This window comes from Molossus molossus, unplaced genomic scaffold, assembly GCF_014108415.1.
Source record: "Molossus molossus isolate mMolMol1 unplaced genomic scaffold, mMolMol1.p scaffold_m16_p_12, whole genome shotgun sequence".
In the NCBI taxonomy this organism is placed as follows: domain Eukaryota; kingdom Metazoa; phylum Chordata; class Mammalia; order Chiroptera; family Molossidae; genus Molossus; species Molossus molossus.
In genome coordinates, this window is record NW_023425347.1 from 73,909,227 (window position 1) to 73,932,656 (window position 23,430).

Consider the following 23,430-nt stretch of genomic DNA (forward strand, 5'->3'; position numbering starts at 1 on the left):
AATTCCTTCTTCGTAGTGTAGCCAAAGTGATATTCTGAACTCTGATCAGGCCACCTCCTTGCTTAAAGCTCGGTAACTCCCTGTTAGTCTCAGGATTAACGCTGCTCTCCTTCCTATACTGTACATGGCTACCTGTTTGTTTCTAGCCTTATATCTCAACTCGGTCTCCCTTTCATTCCACAAACTACTCAAATACCACCAACTGATTGCTCTCTCTTGCCTCGAGGCCTTTCTATGTGCTTAGACCACTCCCCTACCCCCCTTGCTTTAGCGGGATAACTTCAACTTAGTTTAGACATTATTTCTTTTGGGAAGCCCTTCTCAATATCTTCTAAACTCATTAGGAGTCCTCCGTATGCCCTTACCACCGAGCACTAACTCTTATCGTGGCACTGACTACGCTGCACTGAACTTGCCTGGGTCACTTGCCGTCTCTGCCTCTGGGAATGCCTCCAGGGCAGGACTCTCACTGCTGCTACAGTCCAGTGCCTAGTATGGTGGCCAGCGCGTAGTGTGTGCCAGATGCATATTTAATGAATGAATTACAGAGAGAAAGAAGCAGAGGCATTTCAGACAGAAGGAATGACCATGATAAAGACTCAAGATGTTGAGTTGCCTAAGATGAACAGCTCCGTATTGAAAACCAATAAGACACTTGGGGCGACTAGGGAGAGAAAACAGAGATGCAGCTGGAAAGGATAAACTTCAGCCCTGTTTCAAGGACACTCACCATAGGAGAAGGTGTCTGGCATGGGGACCCCATGTCCAGCCAGTTCTTGGAATGTCCAGAATTTGTTGATGCAGTTTAAAATGCTCTGCGGGCGGTTGACTAGGCGGCAGCCCAGCTTCTCCAGGTGTCGCAGGACTGTGATGTCACTGTCCGACTGCAGCAAGGGCGTGGACACCCGAACAAGCACCACGTCTGGGAAAGTGGTGAGTGCCTTCTGGTTCAGCTGCAGGCCTGCAATCGAAGGACAAGAGTGAGCTCTGTGCTTGCCGCTGTCTAGTCCCACCAGCAGAGCTGGGTCCGACAGACGCCTCGAGACTGAACCCAGCAGGAGGAGAGCGTTAGGGATGGCACTTGGATATCCTGCTGTAACGAGAAAGCCACAGTCAATCCGACACTCCAAACACACGGGCGGAGCATGATGATGAGGAAACACAGAAGGACGGACAGAAAGAAAGGCAGCATGTCAGGAATAATCCACAGTACAAGAATCCACAGGTGATACTCTAGTTCAGCACCCTCCTCCCACACAACACGAGTGGTTCTCAAAGTCTGTGGCTTAGGAGGCCAGAGACCTGATGAAAAGGAAGCACTAGAGTTGACTTAAGGGATCCTTCCTTCTCTTGTATGACTTCACCATTAAAAGTCCAACTGAAATAAGCATTTAAATAATTTTTATGAACATAATGAATGCAAAAATGTCAATGTTAAGTGAAGAAAATGGTACAAAATTACAAGTACAAGTTAGAAAAAGCTAAAAGTAAATCTACCAACACTTGAACAGTGGGTAATGAGATTTCGGGGGATTTCCTATTTAATATTTATCTGAATTTTCCAAAATGTCTCCAAGTACACATTACCTTTATAGCAAAAACAAAAACAAAAATACTTTTAAAAGCCAAGCTACTAAAAACCAATTCTAAAAAAATTCTAAAACTAGGAGGCATCCGAAGACAATTGCTCCATGTAGCAAAAGAACTTGAACCTGTATTACACTGGATAAACTGGGAGTATCAGCTTGAAGTGAGGACTCAGGAATAGGAGTGTAGTCTGCAAGTATTTGTAGGGTGTCCATGGAGAAGAACTATGTGGCTTGTCTTTGATGACCTCAAGAGACAGAGCTATCCATGAGCTACCCATGTCTGTTCACTTCTGTAGCCCCAGCCCCTCGAACAGTGCCTGGTGCATGATAGGCCCTTGATGCCCTTTGAATTGTACAGAAGCTACAAGGAGATTGATTTGGGATCAGTGAAAGGGATACCTTTCCAGTGCCTTAGGGTGGAACGGGCCGAGGCTCACAGGCACCTGAGGATGGCACAGAGGGAATGCAAGGGTCAGATAAGCTCACAGCAATCTGCTCGGTCTCTTCCAACTTCGATATCCTACGGTTTGTGTTGCCGCGAGTGGTTATCTAGGCACCTGTGGTGCACCCAGCACCTGGGGCTGGAAGGATGGACATGAAATGAGATGTGAGCAGAGAGTTCAGGGAACAGCTGGGTCTGCCTTCGTGAACCCTGAAGGAGCTTCCAAAATGCTCTAAAGAAAATATGTGAGACACAGTTTCAGAACCATTTTACAGGCTTTAACCTAAAGCACCTTCTATTTCAAAAGTGATATTCTGCACAACTGCATGACTCCAAGAAAACAAGAGGTGCTAATGATGTTACTAGTTCTCCCTCAGGGCATGAATAATATTAATACAAAAACAACAAACAAAACAAAATAGGACAAGGGCAAGCAAACATAAACACAAAAATACAGTATGGCTCTAACTTGCACAGTTTCCCCCCATTTCTAGGAGACAGTCCACCAATTTAAAAAGAGGGAGTAGGTCTAATCATTAAATCGCTTTCAGTATTTCTGCTGATAGTGTGAACCCAAGGAGCTGGACCGTCATTCTTATGGATGGTTTGTAAAGAGCGTTCAGGTTATTTTCACTTCGCCATCAGGAAATAGTACCATTTATAGATGACTTTCCCTTTGCCACTATATGCTCTGTAGGAAATAATATGAAAGGGGGGGAAAAAGCAAGCCCAGTACAGTATTCTCAAAATTGGCAGAAGAAAGAAAAGTATTCAAGTTGGTGCAGATGGTGAGGAAATACAGAACACTCAGGGAAAAGCAACAGCCCGGGACAACATTATATAATGAGATAAAATATTAAAAAATACTTAGAAACTATGAAATGCTATACATAGTATGCAAGGCGCTGGCATTAGCATTGCACAGACATTCTGCTAAGCAAGGTAACAATTGATGGAGACTTGTACCACCCGATGAGAAAAACGGCTTTGCAACAGAAAAGAGGCCTAGAGAAATGAGAAGCAGCAGAAATATCTGGCTTTTAAATCCCCAAATGAGACCACAGACGGACAGTTACACTTCCAAATGCGAAGAAAGGAGTTCAGTCATTTCTGGAAATACCGACCACAAGTGGACAGAGACAGCTCAGCCTCAACAAGCAGATTCACATATACCTAGGAAGTCTTACCAGGACTTCATCTCTCTTCTCCAAAGGTAAATCTTTGGGCCTGGCTCATTCCAACTGAAGCCTTTAATAAATGAAGAATGGAATGGGTTAAAGTGTAGCTGAAAAGGCTCTACCAAACAGTTAGACATGTCTGGGCTCTGACTGTGCTGACTGTCCAGCTCTGTACAGACAGGGACACGGCAGGTTTAGGGTTACAGTGCTCACACAACCAGTTACTTCACCCACTGGACACAGCTCCATCATTCTTGCTATGGGCAACTTCATTTGTCCTCTGCTCATTCCCATCCTCCATTGTCTGAACCTAGTTTACATCACCATTTCTAAGAGTAGTAGACAAGAGGCTGCCACTCACTGTGGCTTCAGTGGGGACAACATTTCCACACAGTCATAGCCAAGAACAACTTGGGTTTAAGTCTGGCCCTTGATAAACCTGTCAGTGAATCCTGAGACCTGCAACCGCTTAAGTAATCACTCTCCTTCTCTTCATTAATCTCTGTCCTTACGAAGGACCTGATAAACCTAATACAGGACGGACCTTAATGCGTCACCCTTCCCAGGATCCACTGTAATCTACAGGCTTCAAGCCAAGGGAATGAAGAGCTGATGCAAGACATCAGGGAGGGCAGGGATCTGCTTGGCTGCAGTGAATGGAAGGAAACCCTCAATGGGCAGGGGCTTACTCCCTCAAATCACAAGGGATTACATGAGCTTCAGTGCCCTAGTGCTCTCGGGCATCACCTTGACCTAGGGAGCAGGGCTGGGAGAAGGGAGCTGAGTTTCTTCTGGGATATTTGGGGTCACCCAGACACCTAAATTGGGCTTGAGATTTACTATTTAGCTTCAATAATATTTTCTCCATACTACAATCATTTACTTTCATGGGTAATTATATTCTGATTCCCTTTGGAACTCTATTATTTATATTTGGAAATATTTTAATGTATTAAAACAAGATAGAAAATGCATAACTTTACCTAAAGAATTGAGTCTGTTTTCTCACTTATATATTGGGTGGAATTAAGTTACTTCTATAGAACTAGACTTCTGTATTTGTATGTGCAACAGCAAAGACATGCACTTTATAATGTAGAGAAAATGCTTTAGAAATAAGCAAATCATTATTGGAAAGTAGAGCACTAAAAGTTAAAAAACCAGCCTCAATCACTCCTGTCCACAGGGGGAAGAAGCAGCATGAACAGTAAAAGGCAGTCATTCAGATCTGAATCTGGCTAGCATTTTTATTAAGCATTAAGTAGTTCTGACTGTAAAAGTCTTTGCCTTTACACAGAACTGACACATAATGGGTCCCCACCCTCTCAACCTGTGCACACGGAGCACTAATTTACACACACACACACACACACACACACACACACACACCCCTAGCTTCACAAAGAAAGCTTCCAAACTAAACTGGTTTCTAATACACCAGAAATATACCATAAAAAACCTGCACGTACAAAGCAAGGAGCAGAAACAAGAAAACAGGACCCATAGCATGAGAGCAAGCAAGGACCCCAGTCATGGCGGCTTTCAGAACCATTACATGTTAGCAGGCTCAGGTAACAACGGTGGCTGGCAGCGAAGCTCTGAAAGTTGTCAGAAAGGAATCAATAATATAAATAAAGTAAGTGGATAACCCATTAAGGGCTTCACATTCTGTAGTGTTACGAGGGCAGCTTGCCATCCGAGACATGACCTGGCTCATCACACGCTCCAGGTCCCCCCTCCCGCACCCTCCCCCCAGTTCCTTCTATCCTATCCTCAGCATTTTCTCATAGGAAAAGTTAGTTTTAGTCTTAACAAGTAGATGTCATTGTCACTCCCCCCGCCCTTTTAAAGTTCTTCTTTTTTTTTATCCTCACCCGAGGATATTTTTCAACTTTTTGTACAGATAGAGTGGGAGGGAGAGAGAGGAAGAGAGAGAGAGTGAGAGAAACATCGACGTGAAGGGACACATCGAGTGGCTGCCACCCGCACGACCAATCAGGGCCGGGGACAAACTGCAACCGAAGTACGTGCCCTTAGCAGGAACCGAACCCGGGTCTCTCCGGACCGCAGGCCGACGCTCTAACCGCTGAGCCAAACTGGCCAGGGCTAAAGTTCTTCTTTTTTTAAAATAAGTTTTATTGATTTTGAGAGACACACACACACACACACACACACACACACACACACACTGATGTGAGAGAGAAATATCGATTAGCTGCCTTCTGCACACCCCTCACTGGGGATTGAGCCGGCAACCCGGGCATGTGCCCTGACCAGGAATCGAACGAGGGCCTCTCGGTCCATGGGCGACACTCAATCCACTGAGCCACACTTGCTGGGCTAAAGTTCTTTGTTACAATGACCAGAGAAATCTCACCTCTGCCTCATTAAAACCCCCAGTGAGGCCCTGGCCGGTGTGCTCAGTGGTTAGAGCGTTGGCCCAAGGACCAAAGGGTATCAGCTTCAATTCCTGGTGAAGGGCACATACCTGAGTTGCAGGTTTGATCCCCGGCCCCAGTCGGGGTTGTGCAGGAGGCAACCAATCAATGTGTCTCTCTTACATGGATGTTTCTCTCTCTCTCCCTCCCTCTCTCCCTTCCACTTTATCTAGAAATCAATGGAAAAATATCCTCAGGTGAGGATTAACAACAACAACAACAACAACAAATCAGAATCTACAGTGAGTATGTGGCTAACTTTCTCTTTCCACCAACTGCTATTTTGAGGTCATTTAATTCAAAGCAACCTTTACTGAACAGCTGGAATGAGTCAGATACACTATGAACCAGGTGGGCTTTGCCTACCAGGAGTGTACAGTCTCCTTATGGAAGAAGAATTATACACAAATATCCATTCATTCACTCACTCAACACACATTTATTGTTTCATGCATTCATTCGGCCAACATTTGCTTAGCGCCTCCGTTGGGCCATGCCCAGTGCTAGTATGGCCTTCCCCAGTAGCACTCCCGAGAGCAGGACTTAGGTAGGGAGGTTTATTATGACAGTGGTTAATGTCAGGAAACACTGCTAACGAAGCTGAAAAAGGAATGAGGCAATAAAGGGTGTGTTGTCACGTGAGCGCCCACCTTGGCAACTGGGGCTTAATCCTGCCATGTAGCAGTAAGAAATGGTGCCGTGCATGCACCTCGGTTACCCCGCCGAGGGGCGACGCAGCTGGTGAGATGCAATTTTAAATCTTCACTTGAGGATATTTTTCCCTTTTTTTTTTTTCAGATAGAGAATGAGAGAGAGAAACATGGTGAGAGAGACATTGATTTGTTGCTTTCCACATGACTCCAACCAGGGCCAGGGATCAAATGGTAACCGAGGTACATGCCCTTGACCGAAATCAAACTTGTGACTCTTTGGTTTATGGGTTGACGCTCTAACCACTAAGCCAAACCAGCCAGGGAGAGATATAATTTTTTTAAATGTTTTTATTGGTTTTTTAGAGAGAGAAGAAGGGAGAGAGATATAGAACACTGATGAGAGAGAACATCGATCAGCCGCCTCCTGCACGTCCCCCACCGGGGACCGAGCCCACAACTGGGGCAGGTGCCCTGACCGGGAATCAATCAAATCAGGACTTCTCAGTCCACGGAGGATGCTCAATCCACAGAGCCACACCAGCCAGGCAGAGAGATAATTTTTGATACACCAACTCTGTCTTTGGTGGAGAGCTGCCCCGGGGGCATGGCGTTGAATTCTTGGCCCTTCTGGCTTGCCAGGCATGTGTGGGCTAAGTGAGCTCCTATGACAGGGAGAAGCCCTCAGGCAGGTTCAGGTGCTGATGGTTAGAAGTGGGGCCCCATAAATGGTAAGAGCAAAAGAGAAGGGGAGGGCCACTGACAGCTAAGGAACAGGCAGCATCTTAAGGGCTGGGAATGGGGGTTGAGGTGTGTGAACAAAACAAACAATAGTTCCTGAAATTTAAGAAAGACAACACACAGCTGTGATAATGCCGTTGATGTCCTCTGCAGAGCACCTGGGTATTAAAAACAGTATCAGCCCTGGCCAGTTTGGCTCAGCAGTTAGAGCGTCGGCCCACGGACCAGAGAGTCGGCCTGTGGACCAGAGCCCTGGGTTCAGTTCCCACTAAGGGCATGTACCTCGGTTGCAGTTTGTCCCTAGCCCCGGTTGGGGTGGCAACCAGTCCATGTGTCTCTCTCACATCGATGTTTCTCTCTCTCTCTCTTCCTCCCTCTCTCCCTCCCGCTCTGTCTGAAGATAAATGCAAAAGGAAAAAAAAAAAGTAAAAAGAAGAAGTATCAGTCTGGGGCAGGGCAGGGGACCTTTTACAACAGTGTGAGAGGTGCTTGAGGGAGCAATTAGGTGATTACCTCTGAGGGAGAATCAGGAAGGTTTCAGAAAGGAGATGTTGACTCATGATGCCTCTGGCCTCAGAAGAAACGTGTAAAACGAATAAATGCATAATGTCTACCTCTCAGAAACAAATCGATAGGAACAGCATGGCATCTTATAATCAGAGTTCAGGGATACGTAGTATCTCAGGGCTAACCTATTTTTAAAGGCATTTCAAGGAGTTGAGACAACATGAGATGAAAGACAATTATGGCAGAGTGGCCTCCAAGTCAGAGGCTTGATGTCATTCCTTGTCATTTAACAGCTTGGCAAGACATAAAAGTCTCTCTGGGTCTGTCTCCTCTTCTGCAAAATGAAAGGGTCCCAGAACCTGGAAACCTCCCTCTCCCCCGCCTCCCACGCCCCCCACCTCACCAACTGGATCTTTCTTGCAACCATGAGACAAAGCCCTTCACCTTTCACATCACTCACCCACGACTCCAGGCTCCAAGGCCATGTGATTTCCCTGACCTCTAAGCCCCGCCTGGCTTTGACTTTGCCTTTTCTCCTCCCACCTTCCACTCCCTCCCATCTCCACTGTGCCCCTGGGGACTCCATAGGCAGTAAATCCCTTTCCTTCACTTTCCAGTGAGTGTTCCCTTCACCTTCTTATTCTGGGTCCCACTGAACCCCGGGTGTCCCCAATAACACTACTTCCCCAGCAGTCCTCCCAAGTTGTGGCTGTTCTCTCTCCCTCGCACCTGCGATTACTGGGCTGAGAGGCAGGAGGGATGTGCTCCTTGCTCCTTGTTGTGGCTCGCAAAGCATTCTCCTTCTCTCCTCCTGGCACACACAGCCTGACTCTCAGCAGACTGCACAGCATCCCACCTCTGCAAGTCAGCTAAGGACCGGTCACTCGCCTCTGTCCTGGAAGCTTTAGCGCCTGATTCGCTGGATCTCCCGCTCTGCCACAGATATTGGTGATTTTGGCCTCCTTAGGGAGAATTCTTCCAATGCTCAGGCCTCTGTTTTTTTATTTCCTTTTCTCCGTGGGTCTTGTCTACTACCGCACCTCAGCCACCCCTTCCAGCGACATTTTAAATTTCAAGCACTCATCATAATTCTAATCTCCAACCACTGTCTCTTATCTTTCCAGCTTCTCCCTCTAGTATCCCAACTCCAGCCATACCTAGACCCCACCAGGAACCGCCATGCGTGGATCCCCTATCTTTCCACTGCCCTTCACCCCCTTCATTCACTCTTTCCCTCTTACTCTGTTCAAATTCCACAGACAAGCACCACACCAAAAACCCTAAATTCTTGTACCTGTTTCTCTTTTTTGTTTTAATCCTCACCTGAGGATATTTTTTTCAAATATCTTTAGATAGAGTGGGAGGAGGAGAGAGGGAGAGGGAGGGAGGGGGAGAGAGGGGGGAGAGAGAGAGAGAGAGAGAAAGAGAGAGAGAGAGAAAGAGAGAGAAACATTGACGTGAGAGGGACACATTGATTGGCTGCCTCCCATACAACCACCACCAGGGCAACAAACCACAACTGAGGTACGTGCCCTTGGTCGGAATCGAACCCGGGACTCCTTGGTCCTCAGGCCGACGCTCTAACTGCTGAGCCAAACCGGCCAGGGCTTGTACCTGCTTCTTGCTTGGCTAAATCACAACTCTGGTTAGACTGCTCCAGCTTTCTGCCTACTGTGTGTGCCCTCCTGTACAATGAAAACATGCCCTGGCCGGCATGTTTTCTAGATTAAAAACACACTAACATGCCCTGGCCGGTTTGGCTCAGCGGTTAGAGCATAGGCCTGTGGTCCAGAGAGACCCAGGTTCGGTTCCTGCTAAGGGCATGTACTCTGGTAGCAGTTTGTCCCTGGCCCTGGTTGGGACGTGTGGGTGGCAGCCATTCAATGCATCCTTTTCACATTGATGTTTCTTTCTCTCTCTCTCTCTCTCTCTCTCTCTCTCTCTCTCTTTCTCTCCCTCCCACTCTATCTGACCCCCCCCTCCCCCAAAGGAAAAATGTCCTTGGGTGAGGATAAAAACAAAAACAAAAACACACAAACCTTGCTGACTGGTCTCAAGGGCATCCTTATTGCTGTGTGGCAAGTATTATATTTCCTTAGTCCATTCACTCTCCCACAACCCTACACACCTGTTTCATAATTTCTCTTCTTGTCTCAAACCTTCACTACTTCTGACCTCCTCCTCATTCTCACTCTTCCTGTTTCGATGAGAAAAACCAACGCAATCAGAAAAGAACTTCTCTATAAGCTCCCATCATCCCATCATCTACTGGAGCACCTGTGCCTGTGCCATGTAAGTTACCTTCTCCCTTATTATAATGGCTGGCGTATCCTTACTCCTAGCTTAGGCCAACTCTTTGTTCTTATTTTATTTAATTATTATTATTTTTTTATTCCTCACCCGAGGATACTTTTCTATTTATCATCAGATAGAGTTGAGGGGAGGGAGGAGAGAGAGACGAACAGGAACATCAATGTGATAGAGCCACATCGACTGGTTGCCTCCCGCACAACCCGATCAGGGCCGGGGACGAATTGCAACTGAGGTATGTGCCCTGGGCCACAATCGAACCCGCGACTCACTGGTCTGTGGGTTAACGCTCTAACCATTGAACCAAACCGGCCAGGGCTAGGTCAACTCTTTGAAACATGCAATAGATCCCAACCCCTCTCGCCCACTTAAGCCACTGTTCCTGCAATTCACCTTTCTCCTACATTGCCAGGTCCTCTCTTTGTACCGAATTATTCATACCAGCATATAGCATGTTGTTATTTCTCCCTTCTTTAAGAAAAGCCTCTCAAATCCATCTCCTTTCTGAGCAAAGTCTCAGTCAGTTCAAGCTGCTGTAACCAAGTACCACAGACTGCATGGCTTAAACAACAGGCATTTATTTTTTACAGTTCTCAAGACTGGAAGTCTGATATCAGGATGTCAGCATGGTTGAGATCGGGTGAGAGCCCTCTTTCTGGTCTGCAGAGAAGACAGTTAGTTGCCTTCTTGCTGTATCCTCACATGGCAGAGAGAGAACAAGCTCTTTGGTTTCTTCTTCTTTTTTTTAATCTTCACCCGAGGACATTTTTGCATTTATCTTCAGATAGAGCGGGAGTAGGGAAGAGAGAGAGAGAAACATCGATGTGAGAGAGACACATCGACTGGTTGCCACCCACACAACCCCAACCGGGGCTGGGGACAAACTACAACCGAGGTAGGTGCCCCAACAGGAAACGAACCTGGGACTCTCTGATCTGCAGGCCGACACTCTAACCGCTGAGCCAAACCAGCCAGGGCTGGTTTCTTCTTATAAGGGCACTAATTCCATCATGAGAACCCCACCCTCATGACCTCATCTAAACCTAATTTCCCCCCAAAGGATGCATCTCTAAATATCATCACAGTAGGGGTTGGGGCTTCAACATGAGTTTGGGAAGGGACACACTCTAGTTCATAGCAAACAATCAACCCATTTTTCTTTTTTTATTCTCACTCGAGGACATTTTTCCATTTTTTATTCAGATAGCGTGGGAGGGAGAGAGAGGAAGAGAAAGAGAGAGAGAAACATTGATGTGAAAGGGACACATCGAGTGGCTGCCTCCCGCACGACCCAACCAGGGCTGGGAACAAACCACAACCGAGGTACATGCCCTTAGCGGGAACCAAACCTGGGTCTCTCTGGACCGCAGGCTGACGCTCTCATCACTGAGCCAAACCGGCCAGGGCCAACTCATTTTTCACCTTCCCTTCATAACAAAACTCCTTAGACAGTGTGTATATTCACTGTTTCCATCACTTCACTAAAACTGCTCTTATCAGGATCACTGTGCTAAATCCAACGGTCAATTCTCATTCCTCACTTTACTTGGTGTACCAGCAACATTTGACACAGTCTGATCACATCTCCTTCTTGAAATGTCTTCTCTACTGGGCTTTCAGGATAGCACACTCTCCTGGATTCCTTCATTTCCTTTACTCAGGAGTCTTTGCTGGTTCTGCCTTCTCTCCCTGATCACAAACACTGCAGTGCCTCAGAGCTCAGTCTTTGGACCTCTTCTCTTTTCTAACCTTAGTCATTGCTGTGAAAAGTTACAGAGATACTCCTACTTTTTGGTCCTTGGACCAGGGCTTTCCACTTGGATGGCACCACAGACTGAGTCCTGATCCCCACCACCTTCCCAAAACTACTCCTCTCACATCCTGTCCACATGAGGAAATGGCCCCTCACGCTGAACACTCTGGAGTCCTCCTTGGCTGGTCTGTCCTGCACACCCAACATCTGACCCAGTAGGTAACTCCTGACAAGTCTGTCTTCAAATGATCCGAAATCCAGTCACTTCTCACCTCCTCCCCTGAAATCATTCTAGTCTAACAATCATCGTTTCTCACCTGAATTGTAGCAAACACTTCCTAAGCAATGTCTCCGCTTCTGCCCTTGCTGCCATCAGCCTATTATCAACACCGTGTCCAGAATGACCCTGTGCACATAAGTCAGGTCATGTCACTCAACTCAAAACCTTCAGTGATTCCCAACTCATCTGGAGTCAAAGTCAAAGTTCTTCCATGACCCACAAGGCCTACGTATCTGCTCCTTCTGCATCCCTGCCCCTCCGACCTCCTCTCCTAATGCTTGCCCCTTGGCTCCAGCCACACTGGTCTCCTTGCCATTCCCTCCTGCCTGAGCTACACTACTCCCGGATATGGGAATGGCTTGCTTCCTCACCTCCTTCAGGTCTGTACTCGAACATCATCTTCCGCGTGAGGACCACACCAGACATCCCATCTAAAATTGCAGTCCCCAATCCAACTCCAGAAACATGCTATCCTTCCACACTGGGTTTTTCCTCCTTAGCCCTTGTCACCAACAGACTATGTATTTCACTTACCTTATCTGTATTCTGTCTCTCCTATCTAGAATGTAATCTCTGTGAGAGGCAAGGATTTCTGCCTGTTTCATTCTGGTGCCTAGAACAATATCTTACACATAGTAGGCAGTCAACAGGTATTTGTTGACCAAATGAATGAATGAATGAAATCATAATGAGAGTGAAGACTGTGTCTGTTCTTACTTTCCACTATATCTCCAGTGCCTGGCACAGAGTAAGCACTCAATTAATATTTGTTGAATAAAATGGGCAAATGAATAAGATTGCTATGAAGATTAAGACACAAAAAAGATGTTAAAGTATTAATAATAAAGTTATAGGAATGAAGACCCATTATTCCTGTTAGTTCTTCAATGCAAAGTAACTTAAATTTAACACTCTGTCATAGTGCAGTCCTTGAGTTACTTTTTAATAGCAAAGAATCACATAGAAAGAGATTCCAAATTTCAGATCTGTTATAGGCTTTTGTTAAAACAATATAAACCCCTAATAAGGTGACGTCTCAGGGAAGTGAATACGGTGGCCGAGGAGGGGCTGGAGTGAGGCGAAGCTAGCACCTGATGTCAGTGGACTCTGCTGGTAGGGGGCGGACAAGGAGGTAGGGAAGGCCGGGGATGACATGGACCTCTTTGAAGATGGCTACACCCCTTCCACCAGGCAATCCTAACAAATTTGGTGGAAGTGTTATGGTAGCAACAATAGGTAGTTCAAAATCTATAAGTAGGGCTTTGAGATCCACTAGGGATCCCAATCTATGGTTCTAGAACTCTTCCCAATGCAGTTCATGAAGTATCCCCTAAAATTGTTAGAAACATAAACATAAAATATACATCCAACCCCCTGCGGTCCTTGAGGTCTGCCCACAGACATAAACGTGGACCCAGGGGGTAAAGCATATCCATTCAGTGCTCACGTCAGTTTGGAAACATTATATGGTAGGTGCTTCCACCTACTCTCTGACCTTTCCACTAGTGCTGGATGGTGGTTTATTCGGATTACAGGGAGTCAGGCACAGGTCTTCAGCAGGGACTGAGGTTAAAGCTCACCTCGTGCACAAAGGTTAGCATGGTACCCTTTGCTGCCAGTGCCTTCTTGCGCAGTAATGGGAGTCCGTCCTTTCTCCAGGAGGCCTCTGTTTTCTTTTGGAAGGCTGCACTAAGAACATTTCCTCATATAAATTTAGTTAGGATTCCCCGGGACCCAAACCTTTTCAATCTTATTCACCTGAGTATAACAAAGAACTAAGTAAAAGTATCCCAGAACACCATAATTTAAAGAACCTGACCTAGAAACTGCCATATGGCCACCAGATTTTAGCTCTGAAAGTAAGGGCAGGAATGCTGAATCATTCTGCTAAGAGACAAACTATAACATACCCTGGTTTCCAGGTCAAACTTACTGTTTTCTCTTTTGGTATCTGTCCCTGAGTTTGTGACTATACTTGTTTTTTGTTTTTTTGGGGGGGGGGCGGGAGGGGGGGCAACAGTTAATCGTAAAAACCTGTGGGTGGTCAAAGACCTTAATTTACACAAATGACTCTGTCTTCATATAATGGCTCATCATAAAAACATTTACAAACGTTTACACATCCAATCATGATCTCCCAAACACAGAAGCTAATTACAGTAAAAGTCTCATATACTTCAAATTAGCCTTTAAAAGGCACCCTATTCACTCATCCAAAAATATTAACTCAAGGTCGACTGTATACCATCACAGAGCATACATCTGAGGAACTCCCAGTTACTTAGTGGGAAAGGGAAGACAAACTTTGTAAACAGATAAATTACAATAAAATACGATGAATGCTATTTTTAAAAGTATGTGCAATGTTATTTGGCAGCAGCTGGAAGAGAGAGAGACTGCTTGGGGCAGGGTAGGGAGTTCAAGAAAGACTTTACAGAGATGAGTGACTTGAGCTGGATATGAAGGAAGAATGAAAGTTTACTATGTGGGAGGGAGCTGGACCAGATGGGCATCTCAGACAGAGTGAATTCCGTTGCAAGGGGCAGGGTGAAGTCAGTGTAGGCGGATGCAGGGGGTGGAACAGAAGAGAGGAAACAGAAATTCTGGTTCTGCTGAGACCAGAATTACTGAGTATTAGTCCTTACTGCCAGCCTGGATGCCCTTACTGATGTTTATAAGAATTAATATGTAAAAAGAACCTACACCTGTGCCTGCACACAATAAACACTACATATATATTGCTTTGGTTTTTATTGTGTGCATTTTCGTGCCACATTCACCACCAACTCATTCCCAGGGTTGAGAATAATTTTTAAATATTAGTTGAATGAATGAAGAACTTTGGGTTTCTAAGAAGGAAATGAAGATGGATATGATTCTCATAAAGCTACATCCAGCAGAAAGGTGAAGGGCAAGTGTTTCTGCAGGATCGCTTCAGTCACCTGAGAGTCACTCCACTTATTCCAGTAGTCTCCCCACCCAAATCTGTGCTGGGGAGGGTAGATCTCAGGGTAAAAATAATAATCATAAAACCTTGCATTTGCATAGCATTTTCAGTTTACTTGTAATATCTTTAAAATTACTATAGTCTTTAAATCCAAAACTTTTTATCTCTTGTTTGAATCCTATTTCCAGATACAACCTGAAATTCCTCCTCTGGATTTGGGCCTCCACAGATGGAAGCTCAGGAAAGGATTTAAGCAACTGCCCACGGCACTGACTCCTTCATCTACTTCAACTCCATCTACTTCGTCACCAATCTCAAGAAGGAACAGAATGGAATGAAGGTACGAAGACTTTGTAAAGGTGGTACCTTAACTTCCTGAACTATACAATTATTTTCTTTTCTTTTTTGTATCCTCACCCAAGGACACTTTTCCATTTTTTGTTCAGATAGAGTGGGAGGGAGAGAGAGGAAGAGAGAGAGAGAAACATCGACGTGAAAGGGACACATCGAGTGGCTGCCTCCCGCACGACCCCCAACAGGGCCAGGGACAAATCGCAAGCGAAGTACGTGCCCTTGACCAGAATCGAACCTGTGACTCATTGGTTTGTGGGCCGACGCTCTAACCACTGAGAAAACCGGCCAGAGCACTATACAATTATTTTACAAAGTCACTATCTAGCCTCAATTTAATTCAATTTGGTTCCATTTCACATCTATTGCGAAAAGTTCTATAGATTGCAGATGTCCCAAAGCATACTTATTCCATATCACGGGGCTGGGCATTAGGACACTGAGTTTTTAACTTTGGGTTTGCTGCTAACTAGCTGGATGACATTGAACAATTCACTTCATCTCTTTGAGCATCAGGTTCTTCATTTGTAAAATGAAGGGGTTGTGTGCCCTGGCCGGTTTGGCTCAGCGGTTGGGGCGTCAGCCTGTGGTCCAGAGAGACCCTGGTTCGGTTCCCGCTGGGGGCGTGTGCCTCAGTTGTGGTTTGTCCCTGGCCCTGGTTGGGTCGGGGGAGGGGGGGAAGCCACTCAATGTGTCCCTTTCATGTCGATGTTTCTCTCTCTCTCTCTCCCTCCCACTCTATCTGAACAAAAAATGGAAAAACCTCTTCAGGTGAGGATAAAAAAAAAAGAAGGGGTGAGAATGGATGATCTCAGAGTTTTTCCCAGCTCTCACATCCTAGAATTCTCAAATGGGAAACAGCATCCATATCATTATAACTATCTGTTTCTATATTTCAGAGCCAGTGTGTTCTCGAGGGTTATTTTGGCTTAGCAAATTGCCAAGGGTTTTTCACAGCTTGACTATGTACAGAAGAAACTGGGAAATAGAGCCCATGATCTTTATTCATTCAAAAATGTCTGAGTGCCTACTATGTACAAGGCACTACTCTAGTCACTGTTGCAGCAGTGAACAAAGCAAACAAGCTCTCTCTTCTCAGAGGACTCACTTCCTTGTGCTTTAATTAATCCACCCCACAACAAATAAATCTTTTGATATTTTAGATGTCAGAAACAATGAGCTAATAAGTTTGCTTTATGTGTTGTGATATGTATGTGGTTATCTCTGAACTGGCAAAAAATTCAAAAATGCATAAAAAATACATGTTTTCAATTTCTCCACTGACTAGGCAAATAACCATGTAGACTTTGTTGTAGTTTAAAAAGTAGTAACTTGTGGTTCATGAATTGATTGAGAGACATAGGACTTCAGTTAAATATTAAGACACTAAACAAAAGGGTTTAAATGCTTCCTGCAGCTTCTCTTTTTCTAGGGCTGATTCTTTAAAATGGGATTTTCGATATAACACAGAGCATTTCCCTATCCTTTCACAGCATATGTTATGGGTCTATAACAGGAACACATGGGATTTTGGTTACTGTATCTAGAAAAGGCATCATTATAAGCTGTAAAATAAATAAGTAAAACAAAGAGCAAACAAATCAATCCGGGGTTTGAAATATGTATATACTAGGTCTAAATCAGTAAAATATAACAGATTATCCCATTTATGTAGGGTACTGACACAGAATTTTAGAGCTGGAGGAATCTTAGCTCTTGATTTTATGAACTAGAAACCTGAGATTCAAAGACATTAATAAGAATCCAGGTCTGCAGATTCCCTGTTCTGGAATTTAGTTCTATATTAACTGAGAGTTTCAGCAAGGCAAGGGGAGAGAGAGAGATGGTACCCTTTACGGTCGACAGACACTGTTTTAGACTAAATGTGAGATATCTAATATTTGTAGTATAATTTCTCCAATAGGCTATACAATCTGATACTACTTATGAAGGATTTAGATAAATTTTTGGATGAAACATCTAGGACAGATACCTTGCACTAAGAAACAGGTCATATTCAAAATCTCACTTGTAAGTAGCTGGTTCAGAATTTGTAATTCCTTTCCCCCACCAAAGAGAATAACAAATTATGATCTTATTTAAGCAAGTACTGCTGAAATAATATGAATGGTATCCCAAGAAGTACCCTTGGGCCCAAACCCCCTTGAGTCCTAGACCCTCCTGAAGTGGCTGCAACCAAGGCAGAAGGTCCTAAACCATGGATCCCTAAGTCAGAGAGTGCTTGCATTAAGATTAATTAAAACTACCTAAAAACATTATTAACCTTTTGAAGTCAAGGCCACAGATGATAACCATGTCTTACAAAAAAAAAAAAAAAAGTCTCTTAGACACAGCATTGAAGAAATCAATGAGACCAGAATGGTCTGTACCTGAAACCTTGGCTTTTCTGGGGTCAGAATTCAACATTTTTAGGGTGGGGGATGAGTTTAAAGAAAACCCATCAAAGATCTACTCTTCCACTCTACACTCAAGGGGTGACTCCAATCTTTCTCAGATTTCTCCCCATAGTTTGAGAATAATAGTCTATGTAGTGCATTACTGACGCTTACACACGCGTGGAAAACTTTTAAAACACTCGTCGTAATGGAAAATGTCAATTTAACGTGGGTTCCTATAAATCTAAACTAACAGGGTACCGATGCAAATTTGGGATTAACAGCTTGATTTTCCCCAAACCTCTAGGCGGCTTCAGGTAAATTCGAGTTCCTCCTAAAACAAAGTACCCTAAGTAAATTAACTCCTGCTCTCACATCTTGGCCTCGGGGCAGATGGCGGTGGTCAAAAGAAGCTCTCAAGGTTAGGAGCTATCCAACCCAAAGAGGTCTGGGGGAAAGAGCGGCTGGTTAGGGGAACCCGAAGACTTGCCTGGGGGAGGACCAGGGGCGCGCGCCCACTGGCCGGCTCTCGGGGACCCGGCGCGCCTCCCCGCCCTCCCGGGCACCGCCGCGCTCACCGAGGTGGCCGCCGACGACGGTGACGGCGATCTGGTCCATGAACACCGCCCGGAAGCGCACGTCCTGCTCGGAGCAGCGCTGCCGGAGGGCGCGCAGGATCTGCACCTGCGGGTAGTCCTCGCGGATGCGCCGGTCCGTCAGGAACCAGAGCTGGGAGCACATGGCGGCCAGGACGGCGGCGCCGGGCGCGGCGCGGACCCTTGGCTCCCCGGGCCACTCGCTCTGGCTGGCAGGCGATCGCGCGCCGCGGCTCCGCTCCCGCCGGTGAGCCAGGCGCCTCTGCAGCCCTGACCCAGCGAATCTGCCGGCCACTAAACGCCGCCGCCGGCCCGGCCAGCCAATCAGCGCGCGGCGGCGGGCGCGGGCCGGCCGCGCGGCCAGCTGCAGAGGCGCCCTGCGGCTGCCGGGGGAGGGGTGGCGGGGCCGGGGGCCTGCGGCTGCCCGGGGAGAGAGGATGCTGGCGGGCTTCGGGGCTCCGGGGGCCCGGTCGCGTGGACGGGCGACCGAGATGCTGAGAGAGGGCATTCTGCCCCGGACCCCCCCGGTGGGCGTGGCGCTCCCTGCCGGGGCAGCTGGAATGGGAGGGGCCGGGGCGGCGGCCCGGAGGATTGGAAGGGGTGGTCCGGCTGATGGACGAACGTAACGATGCGCAGCGGGATGTGTCCGAAAGGCGATCGCGAGCTTCGGGGGCTGGAGTGACCGGTGTTCCCCCTACAGAGCCCTGGCGGGGCCTCAGGGACGTCCCAAGGGGGACTCTGGAGCCTGGCGAAGGTCACCAGACTAGGCCCCCAGTTGGACCCACGCTTTGAAATTCTCTGCCAAAATACTGGCCTGGAGCTAGAGGTGGGGGTTGATGGGAAGTTGGGTTTTAGCTGCCTCCGGTTTAGATAGTTTCAAGGTACATTTTTTAGGGTCTCAGATGTTCTCCTACTGGACACCCCCTCCTAGTTTGCAGCACTTCTGGGCCTGTAGAACCTCAAAGTGATGAAAAAGGATCCGAGACTCCTCTTTTAGTCAGATGGACCACTGGCTGGTCTTCCCCCTCAGTTCAAACAACTGAGTCATCTTTAAACACCATCCCTGGTCCTAGCCAATTGCAAATTCTGCCTGCAAACAACGTTTGACGCTAGATTTTCCTTTATAAATAAATGCTAGGCTGAAGTTAGCCATCTTTTTAGATTGCAGTTGCTCCTCCAGCTCATTAAAAGATAAGTTGTTGTTTTGGCTTAGGGAAGCAAGAGTAATTTCAAGGCAGGCCCAGCAATGAATTTAGAAATGGAGTAAGATGTCTCAAGTAAGACAGGCTTCACTGTAAAGTAAATATTATGTAAATATATGCATTTACCCACTAAATGTGCCTTTGGAAAGTTCTGGCTAAAAAGAATTTTAAAATTTAATTCTTTTCAATCAATGTTAAGTAAATCCTTTTATGTTACCAAATTCACCCCCATCCCACGAATGTAGTTTCTTAAAGTACCCAGGAATGTATTTTCTGAAAGTAACAGTAACCTAGTGCTCTGTGGATTAGTAACATTCAAAACTCTCTTCTAACTACAAATCAGCGTGGACACTAGAGGCTCTATTTTCTACATGGACTGTTTCCTTGATGTCCCATTGTATATATTTTCCCGACCCTGATGCTTTCTACTGAGCTTCTGCATTTTCATACATAGGATGTCTAGAAGATGATCAGAACCATAGTTTCCTGGAACAATAATTTGTATATGACCCAGTAAATTTAGAAGTTACTTATAACCCATTTTCATAGTCATCTACACAGACTAGAATGTTTGTCATGTGCAAATGGATACCAAGATCCCTGAAACCCAGGCTTGAAGAGATCAGGACCTGAGGACCCAGATGTGATCATCACTTCCTCTCTGCCTTTGCTCTCCCTCTCTAGGAGGTTGCTCCCATCTCTGATCTCCCTTTTCTAGGATGGGTAAGAAGTGAGGAGGTGAAACAGTGGTTTATCCAGTTAGGAAATGGCTATATTTGTATAGGATAATGTTTTGTTTATTGAAATTCCTCAAGAATTCCCCAGGGATTCCAAGAACCCCTGGAATCCTATCCCAGAGATAGGATTATTTTCTAAAATGTATTACTTCATGTAATATTTTCCATAGATGACTTCCAAATTCAAATTTAACCCTGACGTCTCCTGAGCTTCAGCAACATAAAGGGATGCTGTCCTGCCATCACCTCAATGTCCCTGAAGCTAAACTCATTCTTTCCCCCTCCATTCCATTCCTTATTGTCTCAAACAATAAGGAAAATGTATTATCTCAAGTAACAAGAAATAAGGGCAGGACAACTCTAGAGTTAGTTCATTCAAAAACTCAATAACGTTATCAGGGACCCAGATTCTTTCCATGTTTTCACTCTGACATCCTTAGGCCAGTGCTCTTATAGTTAAAAATGGCTGCCACAATTCTAGCTGACATATGTGCACACACGCAATATCCAGCTGAAGTGTAGAAACTGTTTCTTCCCGTGTGTCTCATTTTATTAGCAAGGAAAACCTGTCTCAGAAGCCCTCAAGCGGACTTCTCACACTCTCCCACATGTAAATCAGTCACCAGCAGGGAGTAAGAAACCATCACGAAATGGCTTAAATTAATTATGATTCACCCCCTGTGACTGGGAATTAGAATCTTCTACCCCAAGCACATGTAGAGTTAGGTAAATACCTGGGTAAAACTGGAGTTTCCTTAGGAGGAATGAAGAGAGAATAATTGGGAAAGTAAACAATGGTGTTTGATACAGATGGTAATAAAGTAAAATGTATCAGTCAGAATAAACTGGATTAGGCTGTGGGAACAAGTGATTCCGGAGGTTAATAACAACAAAGTTTTATTTCTCAAAATACTGTATATGTTCATTTCAGGTGAGCTTGGCTGCATTCTAGGTTGTCTTTAAGCTGGCACCCAAGCTGATAGAGCAACCCTTATCTGAAACAATGTTCGTCTCGTGGAAGAGGAATAGCGATCATGGTGAATCATATACCAGCTCTTAATACTTATGCCTGGAACCTATACATGTTAGATCTGCTCACATATTCTTGGTAGGAACAAGGTCACCTGGCCAAGTCTGACATCAGTAGGGTAGAAAAGTATATAATCCTTCCCCAGGAAGGGCTGCAAAAATTTGTGAAAAACTTTATGACCAACAATACATTCTGCCACAAACGAGGACCAGAAATAGCCAAATCCTGCTCTGCTAATCATCTGTCCTCTCCCTGGGATCAGCAAGGGAAATATTCAAAAGGAAGACATTAGAATAGAAACTAAAGGATCATTTTATTCATAGCTGAGCTACATGCAATAACTTCTAGAACAGAACTCTTTCAAAAGACTGAGTCGAATCACATGATTTAGTTCTAAGACTGATGTGAAGCTTCCTTATTTCTTTTTTTTTATCCTCACCCGAGGACATTTTTGGATATTTTGTTCAGATAGAGTGGGAGGGGGAGAGAGAGAGTGAGAGAGGGCCGGGGACAAACTGCAACCGAGGTACATGCCCTTAGCGGGAACCAAACCCGGGTCTCTCGGGACCTCAGGCCGACGCTCTAACCGCTGAGCCAAACCTGCCAGGGCGAAGCTTCCTTATTCCCTGCTGCCCCTCCACCCTCTAAATTTTGGAACTAGCAGGCATAAGCACGCCTGCAGAAAGAGGAGCCGATGATCAGATTTGCAAAGCAGACCACCTTTCCTCATCTAAGTGTATCCTGAATGGAGACCGGGCTGAGCCTACTCAGCAGGCGGTAGGGAGCACAAGCAGCACACATGGCTATGCAACCTTTCAATCACTGTTGACCCCCAACCACTGGTGAAATGTGGACCAATGAGAGTCCTGGGCTCTGACCAATCAGATGAACAACTAATTTTTTCCTTCTGAAGGTAACTAGTAAGAGAACAGGACAGAGGAGAAAGGAATTCCTTCCTATGCTCCCACATTCTCACTTTGTTCTCTCTTAATCAGTTAGGAAATGTGTCCTGTCAAACAAATGCATGTGCATGATCTATTTGCCTTCTTATTTAGACTGAAAGCCTCTTAAGAGCAGGGGCCAATGCACTGTGTATCACGGTTTTTACATGTATTGAGTACGCAGGTATCTGCTGATAACAGTTATAGGTGTCATTTAAAAGACATCATTGCCATTTCAATTGACAAAACTATGGTCAATTACAGATATACTAGGGTTTTGTAACCTGGGATTCTGAGGTTATATTTTTTGTCTTACTTCCAACCTTTACTATATATTGGCACAAAAGGTTATTGAGATGTGGGTCTGGACAGTGGAAAGAAAGTGAAAGTCTTCATAAATATTACATACAACCCCAAGCAAACGGATGTGCTAAGTATATAGGTCAAAATTCAATTGACCTCAATAAATTAGAGAAATGGTCATCAATAGCAGGTTAAAATGCACCAGAATAAATGGAAAGTAATACATTTAAGGAGCAAAAGAAGAATCACACACACATAAATTCAAGAGAGAAAAACTGGCCATGCAGAAACGTGGCCAAGAAAGACCCGTTAGATGTGGCAAATCAATCACAGAATGAATAGAAAGAGTGCAGATATATTAACAGAAGCCTAGGAGGCCAAATTCACCTTCATAATCCCTGGAACCTAGCATGATACTCAATATTGATAAATATTTATTGAAAAAAATATGTGACTTTAGCTTTGATCAGGTTGTTTATGCTGTTCCCTTCCTCTGACAAGGTCAAGTCTTGCATGACCAATTCCTATCTACTCATAAAGACCCAACTCAAGGTTTGTAAACAAAACAAAACAAAAAGACCCAACTCAAATACAACTTCTTCCATGTCCCCTTCCCTAAAATTTACCCTGCTCTCAGCTAGTAGAAATCTCTTCATTTCTGAATCCTCATGAGCAACTAATAACTGCTAGCAGTTACTATGCCAATAATGGGTACTCAGTAATTGGGTGAATGGTAACTCTCAGATTGTAACAATCCAGTGTACATTTTAAATTACAGCATTAATGACTAAAGAAAGGTATTTGAAATTTTAGAATTGTTCATCAATAGTACTGACTCTCACTTTCCTTGATCTAGTTTTGTTCTGCTATGTGTAATTCAGCCCCCCCCCCCCCCGCGCCGCTTGTATTCAAGCTCACACACCTTATATCCTCTCATACCGGGGTCTTAGTGAACAAGCAGAATTTACAGAAGGGGTGACATGATTCACCTCATGGAGATTGCAGCCATTCACTTGGAAACCCCCTACTACAAGGCTCT

The 23,430-nt window shown here is 45.3% G+C and overlaps 1 protein-coding gene across 1 annotated transcript in view; it reads right to left on the minus strand.

Moving 5' to 3' along the window:
• The window catches only part of RIMKLA (ribosomal modification protein rimK like family member A), a 31,268-nt gene extending 12,849 nt beyond the window's left edge, over positions 1-18,419 (minus strand). The window contains exons 1-2 of the mRNA XM_036257397.1: positions 18,161-18,419; positions 731-961 (exon numbers count right to left, since the gene is read on the minus strand). Coding sequence (XP_036113290.1) covers positions 731-961; positions 18,161-18,323 — 394 coding nt within the window. The 5' untranslated portion in view covers positions 18,324-18,419. The remainder of the gene's footprint in view (positions 1-730; positions 962-18,160) is intronic.
• Between the last annotated feature and the right edge of the window lie 5,011 nt (positions 18,420-23,430).